The sequence below is a fragment of the Apodemus sylvaticus genome, chromosome 6 (assembly GCF_947179515.1).
Source record: "Apodemus sylvaticus chromosome 6, mApoSyl1.1, whole genome shotgun sequence".
Classification (NCBI taxonomy): domain Eukaryota; kingdom Metazoa; phylum Chordata; class Mammalia; order Rodentia; family Muridae; genus Apodemus; species Apodemus sylvaticus.
The window spans coordinates 42556587-42576615 of NC_067477.1; the positions used below are offsets into that span (position 1 = coordinate 42556587).

General features: G+C 43.7%; 1 protein-coding gene across 5 annotated transcripts in view; it reads right to left on the minus strand.

Annotated features, from left to right (window-relative positions):
* Positions 1–1437: 1437 nt before the first annotated feature.
* Rad51b (RAD51 paralog B) overlaps positions 1438–20029 on the minus strand; it is a 515280-nt gene continuing 496688 nt past the window's right edge. For 4 of the 5 annotated variants that reach the window (XM_052185570.1, XM_052185569.1, XM_052185568.1 and 1 more), the window contains 2 exons: positions 13551–13629; positions 1438–3213 (listed from right to left, as the gene is read on the minus strand). In XM_052185570.1, coding sequence (XP_052041530.1) covers positions 3197–3213; positions 13551–13629 — 96 coding nt within the window. In that variant the 3' untranslated portion in view covers positions 1438–3196. The remainder of the gene's footprint in view (positions 3214–13550; positions 13630–20029) is intronic. The other variant, XM_052185571.1, reaches the window with a different exon arrangement.

Here is a 20029-nt window from a genome sequence, read left to right on the forward strand (position 1 = left end):
CCAGCCTGGCAGGTCCTGCGCGGCGTCCTCTCTCCTGTGCAGCTCTCCTGCCTGTGTCTCCTAGTATTTTAATAGTGAGAGAGATGAAGGTGGCGATAGTAATACTTCTGTTCTCTTCCTCAGCCCGGGGCCCAAGCCTTGGACAGCCACTACTCAGGGCACAGGATCCAAAACCAGCAGTATTTCTTCTGTAATTATGTGGAAAATGATCGCTAGTTTCTATAGAATTGGATGTTTAGCATTGTGCTGAGAACATTAGTGAACTGGGCAGAAATAAGAGACGTTGCAGTAGCTGTGAACAGAAATATTACGAGGGCAAAGGACTCAGGTTCAAATTCCCACTCCGTCTCTTCTGTTATGAGATTGACCTCTCTTGCCTCTTCCTCCTGTTAGTATGGAAGGAACACCATGACAACCAACCTCACCAGACTGTAGAAAGGACTGGAACCAAGTGTGCACAGTGTGTCTCACACTGTACAGTTGTCTGAGGATCTCATCTATAAGCTCAAGGGGAGTGCCTCCGCCTCTCTATGCTGGTGCCAGAAACTGTAGGCAAGGAACATTGGTACTTTTTCCTTCTCCCGGGAAAGAACCTCTATGGCCAAAGACAGATTACTGAGAGAAAAGTGTATACATCTTTCTGATGTTTTATATGACAAAGTTCTCAGAAATGGAGACCCAGAAAAACATGTAGAGCTTTTTTTTTTCCTTTTAAGGAGAGCGGCAGAAGAATGATGGAAGGATAAGCAGGTATGATCTAATGGCAGTAAACTCGGGGGCAGGTACAGCCCTCTGTTTGCTCGTATTCTCCTCTTCATCTCCTGGCCTTTCAGAGATAAGAGCATTCCTTTCCCCAGGGCTCAGGGAGGGCAGCTCTAGGCTGAAGTCTTTATGACCTACTTCAGGGGAAAGCTGGCCAGGTTTTATGAGCCGCTCAGGGGAAAAGGAGAGAAAGGGGCAGACATCAATCTTCCTCCTGTTGTTTCTTTATATACAGGGCTAGCGGCTGCTAAACCTCCTCACCATCTTCTCCAATGCTCCTCTGTTGTCTTGAGTTAGCCAGTTCCTGTCATATGAATGCACCAGAAATTTACATTTAATCAGCTGCAAAACTAAGGTTGTTTGCACATGGAACTATGGAAAAAACCCACAAGTTCTCAAAAATGTCCCTCACTCGGAGGAAGCACATGGCTTCAACTGGAGCCTCTCTGCCTCAGCAGCTTCTTCCAGACAGATACAAATGCTCCTGGCTCCCTCATGTCCAGCATGCCTGCCGGCTCCCTAGGGACTCAATTCCAGCACAGCAAGACAACACCCCCTCCACCCCTGCCCCACCCCTGCCCAGCACCAAGATTGATTCAACATTATCCACCATGAGACGTCATCCTCTTTTGTTGTATGGTTATTAGAATGAGTTTTCTTGTGATTCATTTATTGAAGGGAGCCTATCTTCTGTTACTTTATATTGTTTTGTTGTTGTTGTTAAGATTTATTTACTTTATGTGAGTACACTGTTGCTCTCTTCAGACACACCAGAAGAGGGCATCAGATCCCATTACAGACTATTGTGAGCCACCATGTGGTTGCTGGGATTTGAACTCAGGACCTCTGGAAGAGCAGTCAGTGTTCTTAACTGCTGAGACACCTCTCCAGCCCCACTTTATAGTGTTATCCACTGAGCAATTCCTAACTTATTGGCAGGGGCAGCCTGTGCTGCCCTCACCTCGATTTTTGCACAGCACTCTTTCACGCAGCAGTGGGAGGCGGGGAGCAAGATATGATCCTTACTCTGGCTCCTATGAAATTTAAAATCTCTGAAGGGGGAGCAGGCTCAAAGTGATTCTACAGTCTGGGGTCACTATCAACCTAGATGATAGATTGCCAGAGGCTGGAAAGATTGTTGTTAAATTTTTTTTTCTTTTTATAGTTGGGCACAGTGGCATATGCCTTCGATCCCAGTACTCAGGAAGTAGATGGGGTTTAGAGAGCCTTGTCTATACAGTAAGTTTCAGGCCAGGGCTATCTAGTGAGGCCATGTCTTAATAAAAATAAAATCATTTTATACTTATTCTTTCTTTTCTTTCTCTTCCCCTGTCTTCTGTTCTTTTTGGTACATGCACTGTGCATGTGTAGAGGCCAGTGGACATCCTTGGGGAGCCGGCTCTTTCTGTCTGAGGTGTGGGCTCTGGGTATTGGATTCAGGTCGTCAGGCATAGTGGCAAGTAACCTTGCAGGCTGAGCCACCTTGCCAGCCCTGGGAAGATTCAAACTTTGACTCTGAAGAGGCGTAAGCGCCTGCCCTCCCAAACGTTGCACACTGAATCAGTTCAATCTGATACTTCAGCTAGGAGCCTCGGGGCAGTGGGAACTGGTAGGCTGGGCATCGGAGGGAAAGGACTGAATTGCCCCATGGGTCACCAATTGATTTATTTGCTAATTGAGTGGCCCAGCTTTGGGTTTCAGCTCTAAAGAAATCACTTCATCCTTTATTAAATACTGCAAGAATCTTACTCTTTGTTCTGCAAGGCTATGCACAATATACTTACAATAGTTACACCACTAATGACCTTCCAAACAACACTAATACCATGCACGCTCTGCTTCGAAGTGAGGTCTGAGCCTGTCAGTGAGTTCTGAGGCCACCGACCTCCCTCTGACACGACAGCAGACCCCCATGTCCACGGCCGCCTTCAGTTTCCCCCATGGTTTCAATATTTCATTTGTGATTCAGTCTCTTTGGAGACCCCCGGTTCGTTGTACACCTATTCTTTTTATTTGCTGGACAATACTTTATTCGGAAATGTTCCCTTCTGTAATTACAAATCTTGTTAGTCCCCCTCCTCCTCTCCCTAGGGGGATTGTGGGCTTTAATTAATTAATGTGGCTAAACCACTTTGAGGTGCATGGTTGAAAGGTGCTGTGCAAGTGCAAATTATTGTTATGGTTGCTGACGCCCGACAACGAGGACAGTGGAGTCCCACGGCGGTGGAGCCCACCCTCCACATCTCGAGACTGCACAAAGGGCTTCTTCGTCTTCACCTTCCCTTCCGGGTCTGAAATCACTGTTACCATCTCAACAGCAACCAACCAATTAATCCTCATTATGTTGGCTTCCGTTTCCTTTTTCCAAGCGGCACAGTCCTGTTTCATTTCACAAATCACATCCCATCAGCACTAGACAAAGGTCATAGTATCCCTATGGCCTTTCTTGGCCTAAAAGGGAAAAGAAAGGGGAAAAAAAAAGAATAAAAAGAAGGGAAAGTTAAAAAGAAAATGCTGTCACAAAATGTATGAACTTCCCACTAGTAACCTACACAAAGCCTTCCCTGCTGTGGCCGTCTGCTCCCACAGAGCCGACCACTGCATGCCCCACAGATACCCAGAAATGGCCCAGGCAGGGTTAAGGTCCAGCAACTCTGGCTTTGACTGCCAAGAACCACATACAAAAGGGGAATCCTATCTATACTAGGTGGGACAGGATCATCCAAAGACACAGGAGCCCCTCTTTGGCTTTGTTGCCCTCAAGTTTCTCCTGAGAAAGCCAGCTGCCTTCTGTGGCCTCAGAAAGCCCTCACAAAGGCCTGAGCGTGATTTAGATGTTTTCTGCTACACCTAGCACACCACAGCCCTTAACAAATGCCCAGGACTTCCACTATGATGATAGCCATTGAAAGCAGCCCCGTAGGGGAGACTTGGCCTCTCATAGGGAGGCTGCTGACCAAAACACCCCTTACAAGGTTGTGCCTCAGGCCCTTTGTTAGAGTGGTTGCCAGCAAGCCTCAGGGGGTCGTGTCTTCATCTGCCTCCATTTATCCTCCCTATTGAAGGGCTCCTTCGGGACACTGGTCAGTCTCTGTGGGAAATGATTTGAAGAGCAACAAAAGAATTTGGGCCCTTGGGGGGGGGGGCTTCAGAATTCAGTAAACATCTGGACTTGGAAGGCCAGGTTCTCAAGCACTCTAGCTGGGAAGGTGTCAGAAGAAAGAGCTTTGTGCACAACGGAGAGCTTAGTTCTGTGCTGACAGTTGTTGTCCAGAGGCCCGGTCGCCCCAGTAGGTCGATGGAAGATTTTTCAAAAGCGCCCCTATTTGTTAGTGAGTGCAGTTCAGTCAGCTCCCGGGGCACAAGTTTTGAGGAAATGGAAGTTTCGCATGGCCAGTGAGCAGCACGTGACGACGAGCTGATTCGGTATGGACTGTGAAATAGAGGAAGGTTGCATAAGCCTGTCTTGGTAGTTGCTCAGCCTTTCACTCGGTTTGTAAAGCACTTACTAGTCAAGGTAACTTACTGATTCTCAGGATGAACATGTTTTAATTGATGAATAAAACAAACAAAAAGAGAGAAAGAGAGGAGAAGGGAAGGTGAAGCGATTTGCATTTCATCCCGTGGGTGAGAGTCAGGACCTGAACTCTTGACTCTCAATGTCCCTTTATTGTTGAGTCAATCCATTTAGAACACATTAGTCAGCACGATTCAACATTTGTCACTAATCAGTGTCAGTGCAAGAACTAACTAGCATTCCCTAGTGTCTCCAAATCTATCCTCAAACAGCAAAAGAAACCGGCCCCTGTCAAGACACAATGGGATGCAGGCTTTGTCAGTATTCACCAGCTGAATCCAGTTCAAGTCTCCCATGCTTTCAGGAGCCTTGCCTGGTCATCCTGAGCTGGAAAGAATCTCTCGCTTTATCCTTCTCAAGCCCGATGGGTTGAAGCCTCTGCAACAGGTATCAGTTTGTTTTTGATTAAATGTATCTAACTACATCTTCTTTTGAGCTAAAAAGAAGGGATTGTGCCCCCTCCCCATGTCCGCTGCATCTGGAGCTCTGTAAACAATAGGTGTTCAACTAGCATGTTCGGAACTGAACCAACCATCACGGAGCTTAAATCATATTCGAGAAAGAACGCCAAGTCCTTTTGGAAGTGATTTTTCAAAGAAAATCCACAACCTGAATTGATTTAACATCTTTTAGTATTATTACCTGGGCATCCTAACAAATGTGAATTATTAACTCTGTGAATGACTTCCAGATTCTACAGGAGAAGCACACAGCCAGCCTAAGTCCAGGTCTTAGAATAAAGGTTTTTCTTCTCTAGCCATCTTTCAACTAATGTTTTACACAATGTCTAAAGAAAACAAAGGTATAGGCAGGAACAAAATCAGTTGGAAAAATATGTGTTCAGTCTGTGACTTTGGACCCAAGTTCATTCTCTAGTTTCTTCCTTTCATACTAGTTAAAACACACACTGAAGTTCCTGCTTAAAAGACTGGGGCAGGGTTGGGACAGGATTTTTGGTAGAGTATCTGGCTGTTGTATCTTAGCCGCTACAATCTCTGAAACCAAAGAGACAGAGACTTTTTAATAATCCAGTACCTGCAGTCTCTGTGCAGGCCTGAAGTGTCCTTGAAATACCTTTCTGTCATGGTAGTAGAGCCCCCTCATTTACTTGGGCACATGACTACTCAGATGACTAACATTTTCAACTTTTCTTTCTTTTTTATTTTTAAAGATTTATTTATTTATTTTATGTATATGCATACACTGTTGCTGTCTTCAGACACACCAGCAGAGGGCATTGGATCCCATTACAGATGGTTGTGAGCCACCATGTGGGTGCTGGGGATTGAACTCAGGACCTCTGGAAGAACAGTCAGTGCTCTTAACCGTTGAGCCATCTCTTCAGCCCCATTTTCAACTTTTCTTGTCAAGCATCTCATCTACGACTTGGCCAACATCATATAAGCAGAAGTAAAGTGTGTGGCTTCTGGGTAATTGTCCTTAAAGGAAGAGGAGCGTGTCTCCTCTCATCTCACCATTTATCTATCAAGCAAATCCTGCTGCCTGGAGGAGGATGAGATGCTGAGCCATTTTGGGCTAAGACAACGATGGCTGCATCTGAGGTGTGATGGAGCGGTAAGACGATGGACTCCTGAACAAACACGCCTGCTTCAAGCTGCTTTCCCCCACAGTGCTGTGGGAGCAAGCAGGAATCCTCTGAGCTGTGCAGCACTGTTTAACCTAGGGGTTATACCCAGCAACGTTACAACCCAGCTCCCCTTGAGGATTTCTCAAGGGATCATCAGATCACTATGACTGATGTATCTTTTAGCTTAGACTAGCAAGATTTAAGACTTGAGACTGGCTTGCGGTTTGTCAACAGAGGTCCAGCAACCCTGGGAGCTAAGTGACTACAAGGCTTGCCACAGCAGGGGAGGGCCCAAGGCATGAGTTTCTTAAACCTCGGGCCCAGGCTGGATGCTGGAGGTGGTGGGCAGACTTTACCTGTTGGAACCATCGCCTTCCCTGAAGAAGAAAGTGCTGGACGAGCCTACAAGGTTCTTGGAGGAAATGTGTGTATAGCTAACTCTAAGCGGGGAACTAATTCTCACCAGAAATCACCCGAGAAGATAACAGAAGCACACACGTGCTGTGTGGGTCTTGCTAGAGGACACGAAGGCTTCCATTCCAAAGGCAGCATTGACAGAGGTACAAATAGACTAGGAAAATCAGCAAAAGCCTTACAATTATACGGATCGCACAGAAATCAGTTCACTACCTTCAGTGGGAGTGTAGAGTGGGAAATCTCTTCACAGGGGATGTTCAAATGGGACAGTGGAGAGGAAACCTGCAGAGCCTCTGGAAGCCTCTGCATTTCCCAGCAGTACCTAGAGAAGCCTCATGCCTGCCTGCCAGGAGATCTATAAGGAGACCCATTGCTCTAAATAATCAAAATTTAAAAAAAAAAGGGGGGGGGCTGAAGAAATGGCTCAATCGTTCAGAGCTACTGCTTTTGCAGAGGACCCAGGTTCAACTCTCAGTACCCACAAGGTCACTCACAAGCAGATGAAACTCCAGTCCAGGGGATCTGATACTCTTCTGGCTTCCTCAGGCACAGGGCATGCATGTTGTACACAGACACACATGCATGTAAAATAAAAATAAGTAAATCTTTATAAAAATGTCCAATGGGTGGGATTGCATGCAGTGGATACGGCTAGCCAACGTGAAAGTACACTGACTTACACAGTCAGTGTAGATAGATCATGGAAATGCTTTAGAGGACAAAAGAAGTTATAAACTGTGCATGACGAACCATTTAAGCTACTTCTAGAATGCACTGCAGAAGAAATCATCCCATGTGGCTTCACACCTAGACAGGAAAACGTCCAAGAACAGCAAGGGAAGAGATGTAACCCTGGAGAGCTTGACTAAGTGAACTGAGATGTGTGCAGAGCTTAGCTTGGGGGGTAGCTTTAGAGACTTGAGCTTTGCTAAGTTTTAGTCTCATAATTTAAAAAAGAAAATCAAACCAATGGGAATTTTAAAACTTCATTCTAGGTACTTGATATACATAAAACTCACGTTTTATGACTTCTGTATTGTCCCGTATTTACAAAAATGTTTTAGGCTGGGGCTAAAGGTTAGTAGTAGAGCTGTATCGGTACCTGGTGGGCCAGGGACACAGTGACAGGCCAGCTCTGACTTCTTTTCCATGACCTCTGGGAGGAGAATTAGCACTGCCTGCTCCACCAGGCCCCAGGGCTCTTGGCCCAGTCTCCCACAAGAGCGCTGGGCTGTGCCAGGTGTGTGGGATCTATTTACTATTCAGATATCAGTACCCGATGGAAATACCTTGAGAAGTTTTGGTGTCACTTTGAGTCTAAGAGGCCAAAAAAGAGAAACCTTTAGATAGACTACTGATTGCAAATAAAGGCTGATAAACCCACCCAGCAGTATCTAGGGGAAGGAATTCTTCCATATTGTCTCCCAGGTGGCTTAGGACTAAGGAAATGGGGTTAGAGACTTTAAGCCAAGTTTGTGACAAACATTCAGAACAGTTAATGTCTTTCCCCGTAAGCTTCCAAAGGTAAAGCCTGAGCAAGAAAGCAGGGACATGGAGCTGTGCAGCTCTCAGAAGAAGCTGGTGCTGCTGTTTAGCGTCTCAGGAGCCATGTCCGGGTGGTCGGGTCACCTCTCACGTGCCCCACCCTACCTCAGCTCCTTCAAACCTAAAGGAATACAGGGCAGCACAGAGCCAAAGCCAACATGTCACGCTAGAGTCTGGTGTTGTAAAAACAATGGAAGACATACAACATTCCGTCTCACTGGGCAATGAGGCCGTCTTCCGTCCTCCTTAAGACAACTTGGCTTTCTGCTTTCCCAACCACTCCCTGGATTCCTGAGGAAAGGAGAGCGGCAAGGAACGCAGTAAACAGCGGGCCTGGTCGTCCACCCCTCCACTCACTGGGCCAGCTTCCTCCTTGGAAGGTCCTTCACCCAGTCATAGGCCTCAAGGAAGCAGGACTGGCTCTAGCAGGACTTGACTCTGCACCAAGCCCTCTAACCCTAGCATCAGCAACACTTCCCATCTCTGCTCCATCCCAGCTGATTTTGGTGGTGCGTTTGAGGCTCACTAAGACCACGGGTATGAGCGGAGAGAGATAGGTCAAACTGGAGTTCCCTGTGAATTCTCTCTTCCCATTCGTAGCCTGGTGCTCTGACACCCACCCCATTAGAACCCATCCCCCAAACCAACGACTTTCCTGCATTCCTCCCCGCTAACCCCAGACCATCAGTCCTGGAACCTCTCTGCCTCATTCAGCCCTGTGCAAGCTTTTCCACTTGGTTGTACTGAGGCTTCCATGGCTGGGAAAAAGGAAAATTAGATCCACAGTTCCTTTCCGTTCCCAGCATCCTCCTTCCAGTAGCACAAAGGACTGAACACTCCCTCTGTCTCCACCTGGCCTCCTGCTAGAGGCCAGGGCCCTTGGAAGCTGGTGGCCACTGGGAGCTTTGCTCCCTTCTCCTTTGGGGCCTAAGTATTTCCAGGGCCTAGAGTCTAGCTTGAGGAGGCAGAATCCCAGACAAATGCAGGGCAGACAAAGAAGATGCAAACAGGATATATTACCATGTTAATGGCTTTAGTCCAGCAGCCTCCTGAAGATGCCTGGGAGGGTGGTTTTCTTTTTTACTTTTTCTTTTCTTTCTTTCTTTCTTTTTTTTTTTCTTTGCCAGAGGAGAATAGTTCCGCTTTCTATTTTACTACAACAATAGCACGGACTGGCTCCTTCAAGTGTTTCAAAAAGCAGCTTGAGAAATCTCCAACCAGCCCGTTGGTCTTTCCAGCCTGCCCTTTCATTGTCTCTCCCATGCTAGTGAACAAAGAGGAGCGACGGTGTCAGGCCCCCAGTCACCGCCTGCATCGCGGCATCCTAATCCTCGAGAACTCGTGAGGGGAATGGCCTGTGGAGCTGGTCAATCACATCTTGCCTTCACCTTTCATTCTCTCCCTCTGCTGTGCACAGAGAGCTTCAGGTATTAGGAATCGTTGGGGTTTGCAGAGGGATAAAAGGCACCGAGGGACCATTCCCACGGTCACTCACGGCCCCACCCCCAGAGCAGCCAGCATGAGCTAACTGTGCTTTCTCACCGCTCCAGCCCGGCTCTCTCCTACAGACTGACAGAAAGCTACAATGGCACCTGCCATCTTAGGGGTAGCCTAGGACTTGCCCCAGCCTCCTAGCTGACCTCCCCACTGCCCTCCTCTGTGTCCTGCAGGCGTGAACTGCAGATTCAGGAGCTCCACACTCCCTTAGGCTGTCTAAGCCAGAGCAGCCCCTCCCCCCAGGGAAGCTTTGCAGCTTTAACTGCAGCCCCCTCTCCAGGTTTATTATACAGGGAGCAAGGATTCTCTGCTTTAAACCTGGGGGACTATGCAGGTCTTTTCGGCTGTGCTCGGCTGTTAACATTGGGGTGAGAGTAAGCTTGTGTGTTTCAGCCTGTGGTGATCTCAAGGTAACAACTGTACTGAGAGGAGAGACAGAAATATGTGGTCTCCCAGGAGAAGTGGGTACAAGGAAGTCTGGAGGTCTTTAGAAATGGCTCTAAAGTAGGGTGCCTACTGCAGTGCAAGCTACGGGTTGCTGTGGTCTGCACACACAACTCACCATATACACACATACACACATATAGCCTGGATATTGCACGCAAGGGCCCAGAGCATGTGATATAACCTGATAATTCCCTGTTCTCCTTCCTCTTCTCTCCCCCCAGCTTCCTTTCGGGCTCAGTGCTGGTTCTTATGCACCAGCTTCCTTACTGCCTGATAACAGGTTACTGTATGGTTCTTAAAAGCTGGGGCCCCAGGGACTTTTCTCAAAATCACAGCAGAGCTGGTACTGAAAACTAAGCACTCTTTCTGATAAAAATGAGGCTCCGGTTTTCTGGGGAGAACAGCTCCAGTCCCTCCCACCCACCAGGAGAGTCAGGAGGATAAGGCAAGAGAAGGGGGGGGCTTGTGAGGTTCAGAGGTCTTGCTGACAGGGGGCAGGGTTCCCTCCCAGGGAAGTGCCTGGAGGGGGAGGGGAAGGACTGGGAACAGCCTTGGAAAGCAGCCAGTGAGGTTTGGAGCCCCTTCCCTGGGGATGTTTTTCCTTGGTTGGGAACTCTGCATCCTGACATTTTCTTGAATTCTTTTCTTTCCTGGACATACTGATCCAGGTCTGTCCCCTTCAGTAACATACTTTCTTTGCTGGTTTCTAGTTTCTTCTGTAGCCATATTTATTATTACTATTAATTATTATTATTACTGTGAATGTACATGCATATATATGCCCATGTACATACATGACATAGCAGGCATGTAGAAGTCAGAGGATAACTTCTGAGACTTGTTCTCTACCTTCTGTTTTTTCTTTTCCTTTTTAGATTCTATTTTATGTGTAAGAATACATCGCCTGCACACATGTATGTATACCACATGTGTGCCTGGTATCCACAGAGGCCAGAGGAGGCATCAAATCCCCTGGACTGGGAGTCACGGATGGTTATGAGCTGCCAGTGAGTATTGGCCATCACACTGGGTCCTCTACATGAGCAGCAGTCACTTCTAACTGGCTAGCCTCTCTACCTTCTTTCTGAGAGGCAGTGTCTCTCCTGTTATTTCTGCCACGCATATATACTCCAGGATAGCCCAGCTTCAGGGTTACCCTCCTGTGTTGGCGTCTCAGTTCTTCATAGGATTACTGTGATTACAGATGTGTGCCACTGCATCTGGTTGGGTTTTGCTTTGGTTTTCTTTTTCTTTTTAATGTAGGGTCTAGGGATCCAAGTTCCCGTTTGTCAGCCTTGTGAGGCCCTTTTGGCTTTTGACCTCTACTCATCAACTATATATTCAGTTTCTATTCTTCTGTAAATAATTCCCTCTTCTCATCTAAACCATGACCTTAGGGATGAACAGGAGGGAGGTAACCAGTGAATCTGGTCCCTGCCAACACTCCTGACTGATGTTATCCACATCAGACAAGCTTAGGAATGCTTTGCAGGGAGGCTTTCAGTACAAGCTCTCTGGGCAGAACAGATTCTTTTCTTCCTGAATTTAGCTTGTGATCTTCCTTTAGACTTTCTGAAATCTTCATCTAAATTTTCTATTTACTAGGCTACTAATCTTTTAAGACAGCTTCTAAAAATGAGGCACTCAAAACCTACACAGTGCACTGGGTAAATATGAACCCAGCTTTCTGTCTGCTTATTAGTTATCCACCCTCACAGTGTATGTAACAAAGGGGCCTGCTGTTTGCTTGGCTTAATCTGGTCTTAAAATCTCTGCTTCTTTGTCAGAAAACAATATTTGCAATTGTAAAAAAAAAATATTTACCAAGGAACTTGGATAGCATAAGTCAGAGGCTAAGAGCCAAAGGTCAGCGGTTCTTACCCCAAATTTTTGTAGACCTGAGAGTCTCCCGCTGTGGAGCTCAGCTGCACCAAACAAATACACTGCTTGAGAGTCCATTAAGAAGCAGACATTTTAAAGCAGGGAAAGGAAAGGAAGGGCCACAGCCTACCCCTCATCCAGAAGTAGGAGCTCTCTATCCTGCCCCTGCTGCGCCTCTGCAATGCAGTCATCTCCTTGGGGACATAGAGGCAACTGCCCTGCTTTACAAACCTGGGGGAAATCCTGAGTTCATAAAACCCTGCAGGGCAGACATTCCTCCCAGGCAAAGCAATAGCAAAAGGCTCTTTATGCTTCAGGGAAGATGCTCACCTATGTATTTTTTTTGGTGTGTGTGTGGGGGGGTTCTGGCATGACAGTGGGGGACAAATGTGACTCCTAAACACTTCTCAATCCATAGAGCAGTTTCAGACAGTTCACTCAAGAGGCAAATTATCTAAGTCTTGAATTTACCTTTGCATGTTAACTATTTTCTGAAAATAGTCAACTATTAGCATTGGCTATCAACGTAGCCTCTGGCAATGTCAAGAGCCTCTCCTGACCAGGGGCCCAGGCATCTAGGGTAGAAGAACTGTTCAGCAGTGAGTCCAGGTTGTGGTCTAGTGAAGCTCTGCTTTAAGCAAGAACCTGGCTCCTTTCAAATCCAAGGACCATGATTCCAGAGCACAAGCTAGAAGAACTGTCTTTGGGACTTCAGCACTGGGGATGGTGGTCCAGGGATCCCCCGCACGGCTCTTCGGGTTGTGGGCTTAGAGGGAGATCTTTGCCACACTGGCACTGACAGCTTTGCAGAGTTCCGCACCATGGTGGGGACAAGTCTTCACAAACAATCAGAAGCGGTCAAGACTTTCTCCTAAGACAAATACTGACTTTAAAGGAGATGGGGTCATTTGAAACCAAATTTAAGATATTTAAAACCTCATTATGGGGCTGCAGAGCCAACTCAACAGGTTGCTGGGAGAGTATGGAAACAAGAGTTCAGAGTTCAGAACCCTAGACCCTCTGTGGAAAGAGGACCCCAGACCCCATGTGGAAAGCTGGTGGTGAGACTGCCCTCCAGCAATCCCAATACAAGAGACAGGAGATTCCCTGAGGCAAGCTGGCTAGCCACACTAGCCAAAGGGACAAGTCCAAGTTCAGCAAGGGATCCAGCCTCAAATAGAAGGCAGAGAGGAAGGGAGGAGACACCTGTTAACCTAAGGTTTCAATACGCACAGGCACATGACAATGTGTAGAAAACACACACACACACACAAACACACAACTTTTTTTTTTAATCAATTTTATGGTTATACTTCATATTGGTCTGCAGAATCTCTTAATGAATTAAGGCCTCATCTATCTTCCTTCCTTCCTTCCTTCCTTCCTTCCTTCCTTCCTTCCTTCCTTCCTTCCTTCCTTCCTTCCTTCCTTCCTTCTTTCTTTCTTTCTTTCTTTCTTTCTTTCTTTCTTTCTTTCTTTCTTTCTTTCTTTCTTTCTGCCATTGTTGTCCCATTTGGAAGATTTTTTGCTTGTTTTTCTTTTTGCTTTGCTTGTTATAATGCAATGATGTAAGTGAATACCCTTCCGCTGAGTAGCAGCCCAGCCCTTCCACTGTTACTAAGTCCCATAGCTCTTCCTCCCTCCCAATAAATTCTTGTTACAACTGCCAAATTTCTTGATCTTATCGGGGTAACATAAATATCACGGGCTAACTGGCCTTGGGCTTTGAGTTGCCCTGAACTAGCATCTAAACGAACCCAGGCAGCACTTGCCATGGGCAGTGAGCAGCCCTGACAGGAACATGCTTACAGAAAAGGCTTAACTGAAGGAGCTTACCTTGAAGAACCAGGCCTTCCCCCTTGATGGTGTAGACAAAGGAGGTGAAGGGAGCCAGAGGGGACTTGGCAATGAGAATCTGCAGAGAGAGAATATTTTCCAGAGTTAGACAAAAGTTTAGTATGAGCCTCTACTCACTCCCTTTCTGCTTTGACAGCATGAGACTATAATACATTGAATTTGTTATTAAAAATGTTTTAGAAAGCCAGCCAGAGGTGGTACACACCTTTAATCTCAGCTCTCAGAAGGCAGAGACATAGCTCTACAAGTTCAAGGCCAGTCTGGTTTACATAGTGAGTTCTGGAACAGTCAGGGCTGTGTAGAGAGATTCTGTCTCAAAAAACCAAACCAAACCAAACCAAACCAAACCAAACCAAACCAAACCAAACCAAACCAAAATCAAATCAAATCAAAACAAACAAACAAAAAACAAAAAAACAAAAGCAAAAATTTTTTTTTGGTCTTCCCATCACCATTTGCATCAGGGAGCCAGGCGGTGCCACAGCCTTCTGCGCACAGCCCACCAGGAGAGAGTGATCTCCCAGCAATTCCTCCACTTCTGAGCATGCAGGTGAGAGCTCTACCTTCTCTCCAATATTTCTCTGGATGGGAATAGTGAGGAGCACATGGGGCATATGATTAGTGGAGCAACTGGCACCTTCCAAGCTCCATTTACACCACGGAGCCAGGTAGCTCTATAGCCTTCTAGAACCCTGCCAGAAGAGAGTTGGTTTCCCAGGAGTACAGAAACAGGCTTACAGGCCCACGGGAGGGACAAGCTCCAGCCAGAGACAGCAAGACCAAGTAACACCACAGACAACCAGATGGCAAAAGGCAAGCGCAAGAACATTAACAACAGAAACCAAGGCTACTTGGCAACATCAGAACCCATTTCTCCTATCACAGCAAGTCCCGGATACACCAACACACTGGAAAAGCAGGAGTTGGATTTAAAATCACATCTCATGATGCTGATAGTGGACTTCAAGAAGGACTTAAATAATTCCCTTAAAGAAATACAGGAGAACATGGATCAACAGGTAGAAGCCCTTAAAGAGGAAACACAAAAATCTCTTAAAGAATTACAGGAAAACACAAACAAGTGAAGGAACTGAACAAAACCATTCAGGATCTAAAGATGGAAGCAGAAACAATGAAGAAATCACAACTGTGGAGATAGAAAACCTTGGAAAGAAATCAGGAGTCATAGATGCAAGCATCAACAATAGAATACAAGAGATAGAAGAGAGAATCTCAGGTGCTGAAGATACCATAGAAAACATTGACTCAATTGTCAAAGAAAATGCAAAATGCAAAAAGCTCCTAACTCAGAAAATCTAGACACAATGAGAAGACCAAACCTAAGGATTATAGGTATAGAAGAGAGCAAAGATTTACAACTTAAAGAGCCAGTAAAGATCTTCAACAAAATTATAGAAAAAAAAAACTTTCCTAACCTAAAGAAAGAGATGTCCATGAACATATAAGAAGCCTACAGAACTCCAAACAGACTGGACCAGAACAGAAAGTCCTCCCAGCACATAATAATCAAAACACCAAATGCACCAAATAAAGAATATTAAAAACAGTAAGGGAAAAATGTCAAGTAACTTACAGAGGCAGACCTATCAGAATTACACCAGACTTCTCACCTGAGACAATGATAGCTAGAAGATCCTGAGCAGATCTCATACAGACCCTAAGAGAATACCCGTGTCAGCCCAGACTACTATACCCAGCAAAACTCTCAATCACCATAGATGATTCCATGATAAAACCAAATTTGCACAATAATTTTCCACAAATCCAGCCCTACAAAGGATAGGATAGATGGATAACGCCAACACAAGGAGGGAAACTACACCCTAGAAAAAGCAAGAAAATAATCTTCTTCCAACAAACCCAAAAGAAAGTAACCACACAAACATAAAAATAACACAAAAAAATAGCAGGAAGCAACAATCACTATTCCTTAATATCTGTTAACATCAATGGACTTAATTCCCCAATAAAAAGACAGACTAACAGAAATATTTTTCATGTAAATCTTCAATTTTATCAGAAAATGTTTGTAATTCCTCTTTAAATTAATTTAGTAATGTTTTTTATGTCTACCATTTTATCTGTATTATTTTCCATGATAATCTTCAATTTTAGCATGTTTTACTATATATTTCTTCAATTTTATCAGAAATATTTTCCATGTAAATCTTCAATTTTATCATAAAATGTTTATAATTCCACTTTCAATCATAGAAATTTTTTATGCCTATTATTTTATCTGTATAATTTTTCCATGAAATAGCCAATCTTAACATGTTTTTAATATATTTCTTGAATTTTATCAGAGATATTTTCCATGTAAATCTTCAATTTTGTCAAAAAAGTTTATAATTATACTTTCAATCAACTTAGAAATATTTTTAGGCCTACCATTTTATCTGTATAATTTTCCATGAAATAGTCAATCTTAATGTGTTTTTCTATATATTTCTTGAATTTTTTTTTAATTTTTTTTTTAAGATTTATTTATTTATTATATGTAAGTACACTGTAGCTGTCTTCAGACACTCCAGAAGTGATTGTCAGATCTTGTTAAGGATGGTTTTGAGCCACCATGTGGTTGCTGGGATTTGAACTCAGGACCTTCGGAAGAGCAGTCAGTGCTCTTAACCGTTGAGCCATCTCTCCAGCCCATATTTCTTGAATTTTATCAGAAATATTTTTCTTGCAGATCTTCAGTTTTATCAGAAAATGTTCATAATTCTACTTTCAATCAACTTAGAAATATTTTTATGCCTATCATTTTATCTGGGTAATTTTCCATGATAATCTTAAATGTTAAGATGTTATTCTATATTTTTCTACAATTTTATTAGAAATATTTTCCAAGTGTATCTTCAGTTCTATCATAAAATGTTTCTACTTCCTTTTTCAATTAATTTAGCAATGTTTTTTATGTCTACCATTTTACTCTTTAATTTTCCATGAGAATTGTCAATTTTAATGTGTTTTTCTATATATTTCTTCAATATTGTCAGAAATATTTTCCATGAAAATCTTCAATTTTATCATAAAATGTTTTTACTTCCTTTTTCAATAAAAAAAAGAATCTGGAAAAAGAATTTTTTGAACCAAATGTTCAGATGAGTCTTAATCATCTCAAAGTGGTCACCTAGGAAAGCCATTTATTTCGAACATGCCATTAAATACTATATTCTTAAATTCTTCTAGAAACAAGATTATTTTATGTGATATGGTTAGTTACTCTCTGCTCATTGATAAAATTACTCTGATTCTCTAATTTTACCCATAACTTAGCTATTAAAAAAAAAGGTATCCCTCAACAGAAGAGTGGATGCAAAAAATGTGGTATATCTACACAATGGAGTACTATTCAGCCATTAGAAACAATGAATTCATGAAATTCTTAGGCAAATGGATGGAGCTAGAAAACATCATACTAAGTGAGGTAACCCAGACTCAAAAGGTGACTCATGGTATACACTCACTAATAAGTGGATATTAACCTAGAAAACTGGAATACCCAAAACATAATCCACACACCAAATGAGGTACAAGAAGAAAGGAGGAGTGGCCCCTGGTTCTAGAAAGACTCAGTGAAGAAGTATAGGGCAAAACCAGAACAGGGAAGTGGGAAGGGGTGGGTGGGAGGACAGGGGGAGAAAAGGGGGCTTATGGGACTTTCGGGGAGTGGGGGGCTAGAAAAGGGGAAATCATTTGAAATGTAAATAAAAAATATATCGAATAAAAAAAAAGACAAAAAAAATCAAAGCTACTCTTAAAATAGTTACTCTTATGAAAAATACTTAAAATCTATTGCTGGGGGAAACAATGGTAAGCTGTTTTACTGGCCCCAACTCCTTACCGAGTGTACTTCCACCTTTTATCATGTGAGTGACGATATTTTCTCTAGCTGAAGGCATGCTGCACTTTTGTTGACTTTTGACTGTGGGTTTGGCTACATGGTTTCTTTTGGCTTATGCCTGTTCCCAGCCCAGGGCTCCATCTGTTCTCTGACACTTCTGTCATAGCCAGAGGAAAACAGATTCACACTAGTCAGGAGAGGCAGGGGAGCCTGGGGCAGAACTAGCCACTCAGGCCCAGCTACAGGAGACCCTCAAGCGTGAGAGGCCAGTATTACTGTGTGCCGCTGAATGTTTGATGGTGGTGTTGTGAAGCATTCTTGCACACAGGTGACCTGCACTCCAGCAAAAATGAAATGCTGGAGAATTTGGAACAATGACATACATTCCCCTAAGACAAATGTCTCCTGTAAAGATGGTGATTATTTGGTAAAAATGATTTGTGCAGAATCATTTTGCAGAATACATATACATGCATATATACATATACATATATATGTATGTATCTGGAAGGATATATAATCAAGTGCTTATCAATGGGTATATGAATAGGTTATCTGAAACACAAAATAATCAGCATGTATTTATTTGGAATAAAATAAAAAAATCCAGACTTTGATGGCCTGAGTTTGGTCCTCAAGATTCAGATGGTAAGTGGAAAGGAAAGAAACAACTTTTATAAGTTGCCTCTGACCTCTACATGAACGTCCTGGCATGTGTGTCCCAGCATGTGCATGCATACACACAGACACAGACACAGAAGACACAGACATACAGACACACACACACACACACACACACTCCTAAATGTAAAAAAAAAAAAGTTTCACTAAAAAGCCTAGAAAATAATTACAATATCTCTACTGATAGGATACATGTCCTGTTTTATAAGTAAAAATGTCTGCAGTAAGTGACAGTTTGTCGCAGAATCACTTTGGTAGTTAAGGAAGCCAAGGATAAAAAAAGATTCCAAACCATAAAAAAGCTTGCACACATATCTCAATTCCTCATCTATTGAGAGTCAATTTCACTTACACAAAAAGATCACAAGTTTTGGTGACAGGGTTTGAAGCTCAACCTTCAGCTAGGCACCTGGGCAGAGCCTACTGGCTTCTCTCATTAGGTTATTCCCCTTTTTCTTTCTAGTAAATAACTTGCAAGCTCCTACATTTCTTTGCTGTTTTTTTTTTTTCAACTAAATGTGGCCATGTATGCAAGCTTTGATTAACAGAATGTAAGTAGAAACGACAGGGAAAACTTTGGCTTATGTTTCCTGAGAAGCAGAATACCCTGACTTCTTCCTGTCCTCCTTCCCAAGGGCAGGAACATGTTCCAACCACACAGATGCTGTTGCTGCTGCTGCTGCTGCTGCTGCTGCTGCTGCTGCTGCTGAAACACGGGTAATAAGGGTGGTCTGAGAGAGCATCAGCACCTTGTACCCAGGTCACCTGGCCTCTCGGGACAGAACTACCTGTCTTAGCCTCTGTGTTTCAAATGTATTTGTTATTAACAGTAACTCCTGTGACTTTCGACAGCCTGAATGTTTTGGGTCTTCATTTTTTTATATAGTAAATAAGGATAAAAAAAAATACCTGCCTAAATTAATTATTATGAAAATTAGATTAAGAAGAAAAATGCTTGTCCTGGTGTCCAACACATACTAAATACAACATAAATAAGAGGGACTCAGCCCATCACACATGCCTCATGCCTCCCAAATGCTCTCTTACCACCGAGAAACAATACACTTTGCTTTTGCCAGAAGGGAGTTTCTAATTGAATCTTGATCATTTTTATAGCTGTTCTAAAGTTACTTGATGCACTAACTCATGGCTCTCAGAGCCAACGTCAAAAGCATCTCATCAGAAAGTTAAGGCGGTTCATCTCCTGACTGGGATAGTTTGGGGATGGCTCATGTGAGTTTTAAGGATGTTCTTTCAGTGCGGAATATGTTCCAAACTTTAATGTAATCACTTGCAGGCCCAGGGACATGTAGATTCCTATTTAGTAAATTTTGAAAGGAGCCTAAGACATCTAGATGTGCTTCTCACAGGCTTCCATTAATCATGCCTGTGAGGCTGAGCAGACTCTGGAGTCTAGAATGGGAAAGCATGAGCTGAGAGGCCTGGAGTCAGTCAGGAGCTACTGGGGTAAATCCGGGATGAGACTGAAATGGAACCATACCAAAATTAAAGCAAATAAATAAAACCCCAAATCTAGGATCTTTTTTGTTTGTGTGGTTTTCTTTTTTGAGGAGGGTTTCTCAGTGTAGCCCTGGTTGTCCTAGAACTCATTCTGTAGACCAGGCTGGCCTCAAACTCTACCTATCTCTGCCTCTCAAGTGATGGGATTAAAGACGTTTGCTATCGCACCTGGAAAATAGGATCTCTATTGTCTGTGTGTACCAACAAGAAGCAAAGACAAAAGAATATGATCAAATATGAATGCATAAGGTATCACATTTGGAATGTTATATTATTTTTATAGACTACAGAAGTTGAGAACTAGAAAAAAAGTATAATATTCTACTACTTGAATCTAAGCGGTCTGACTCCTGGTGCCACGTCTGCCACCCCACAAACAAGGTCCTGA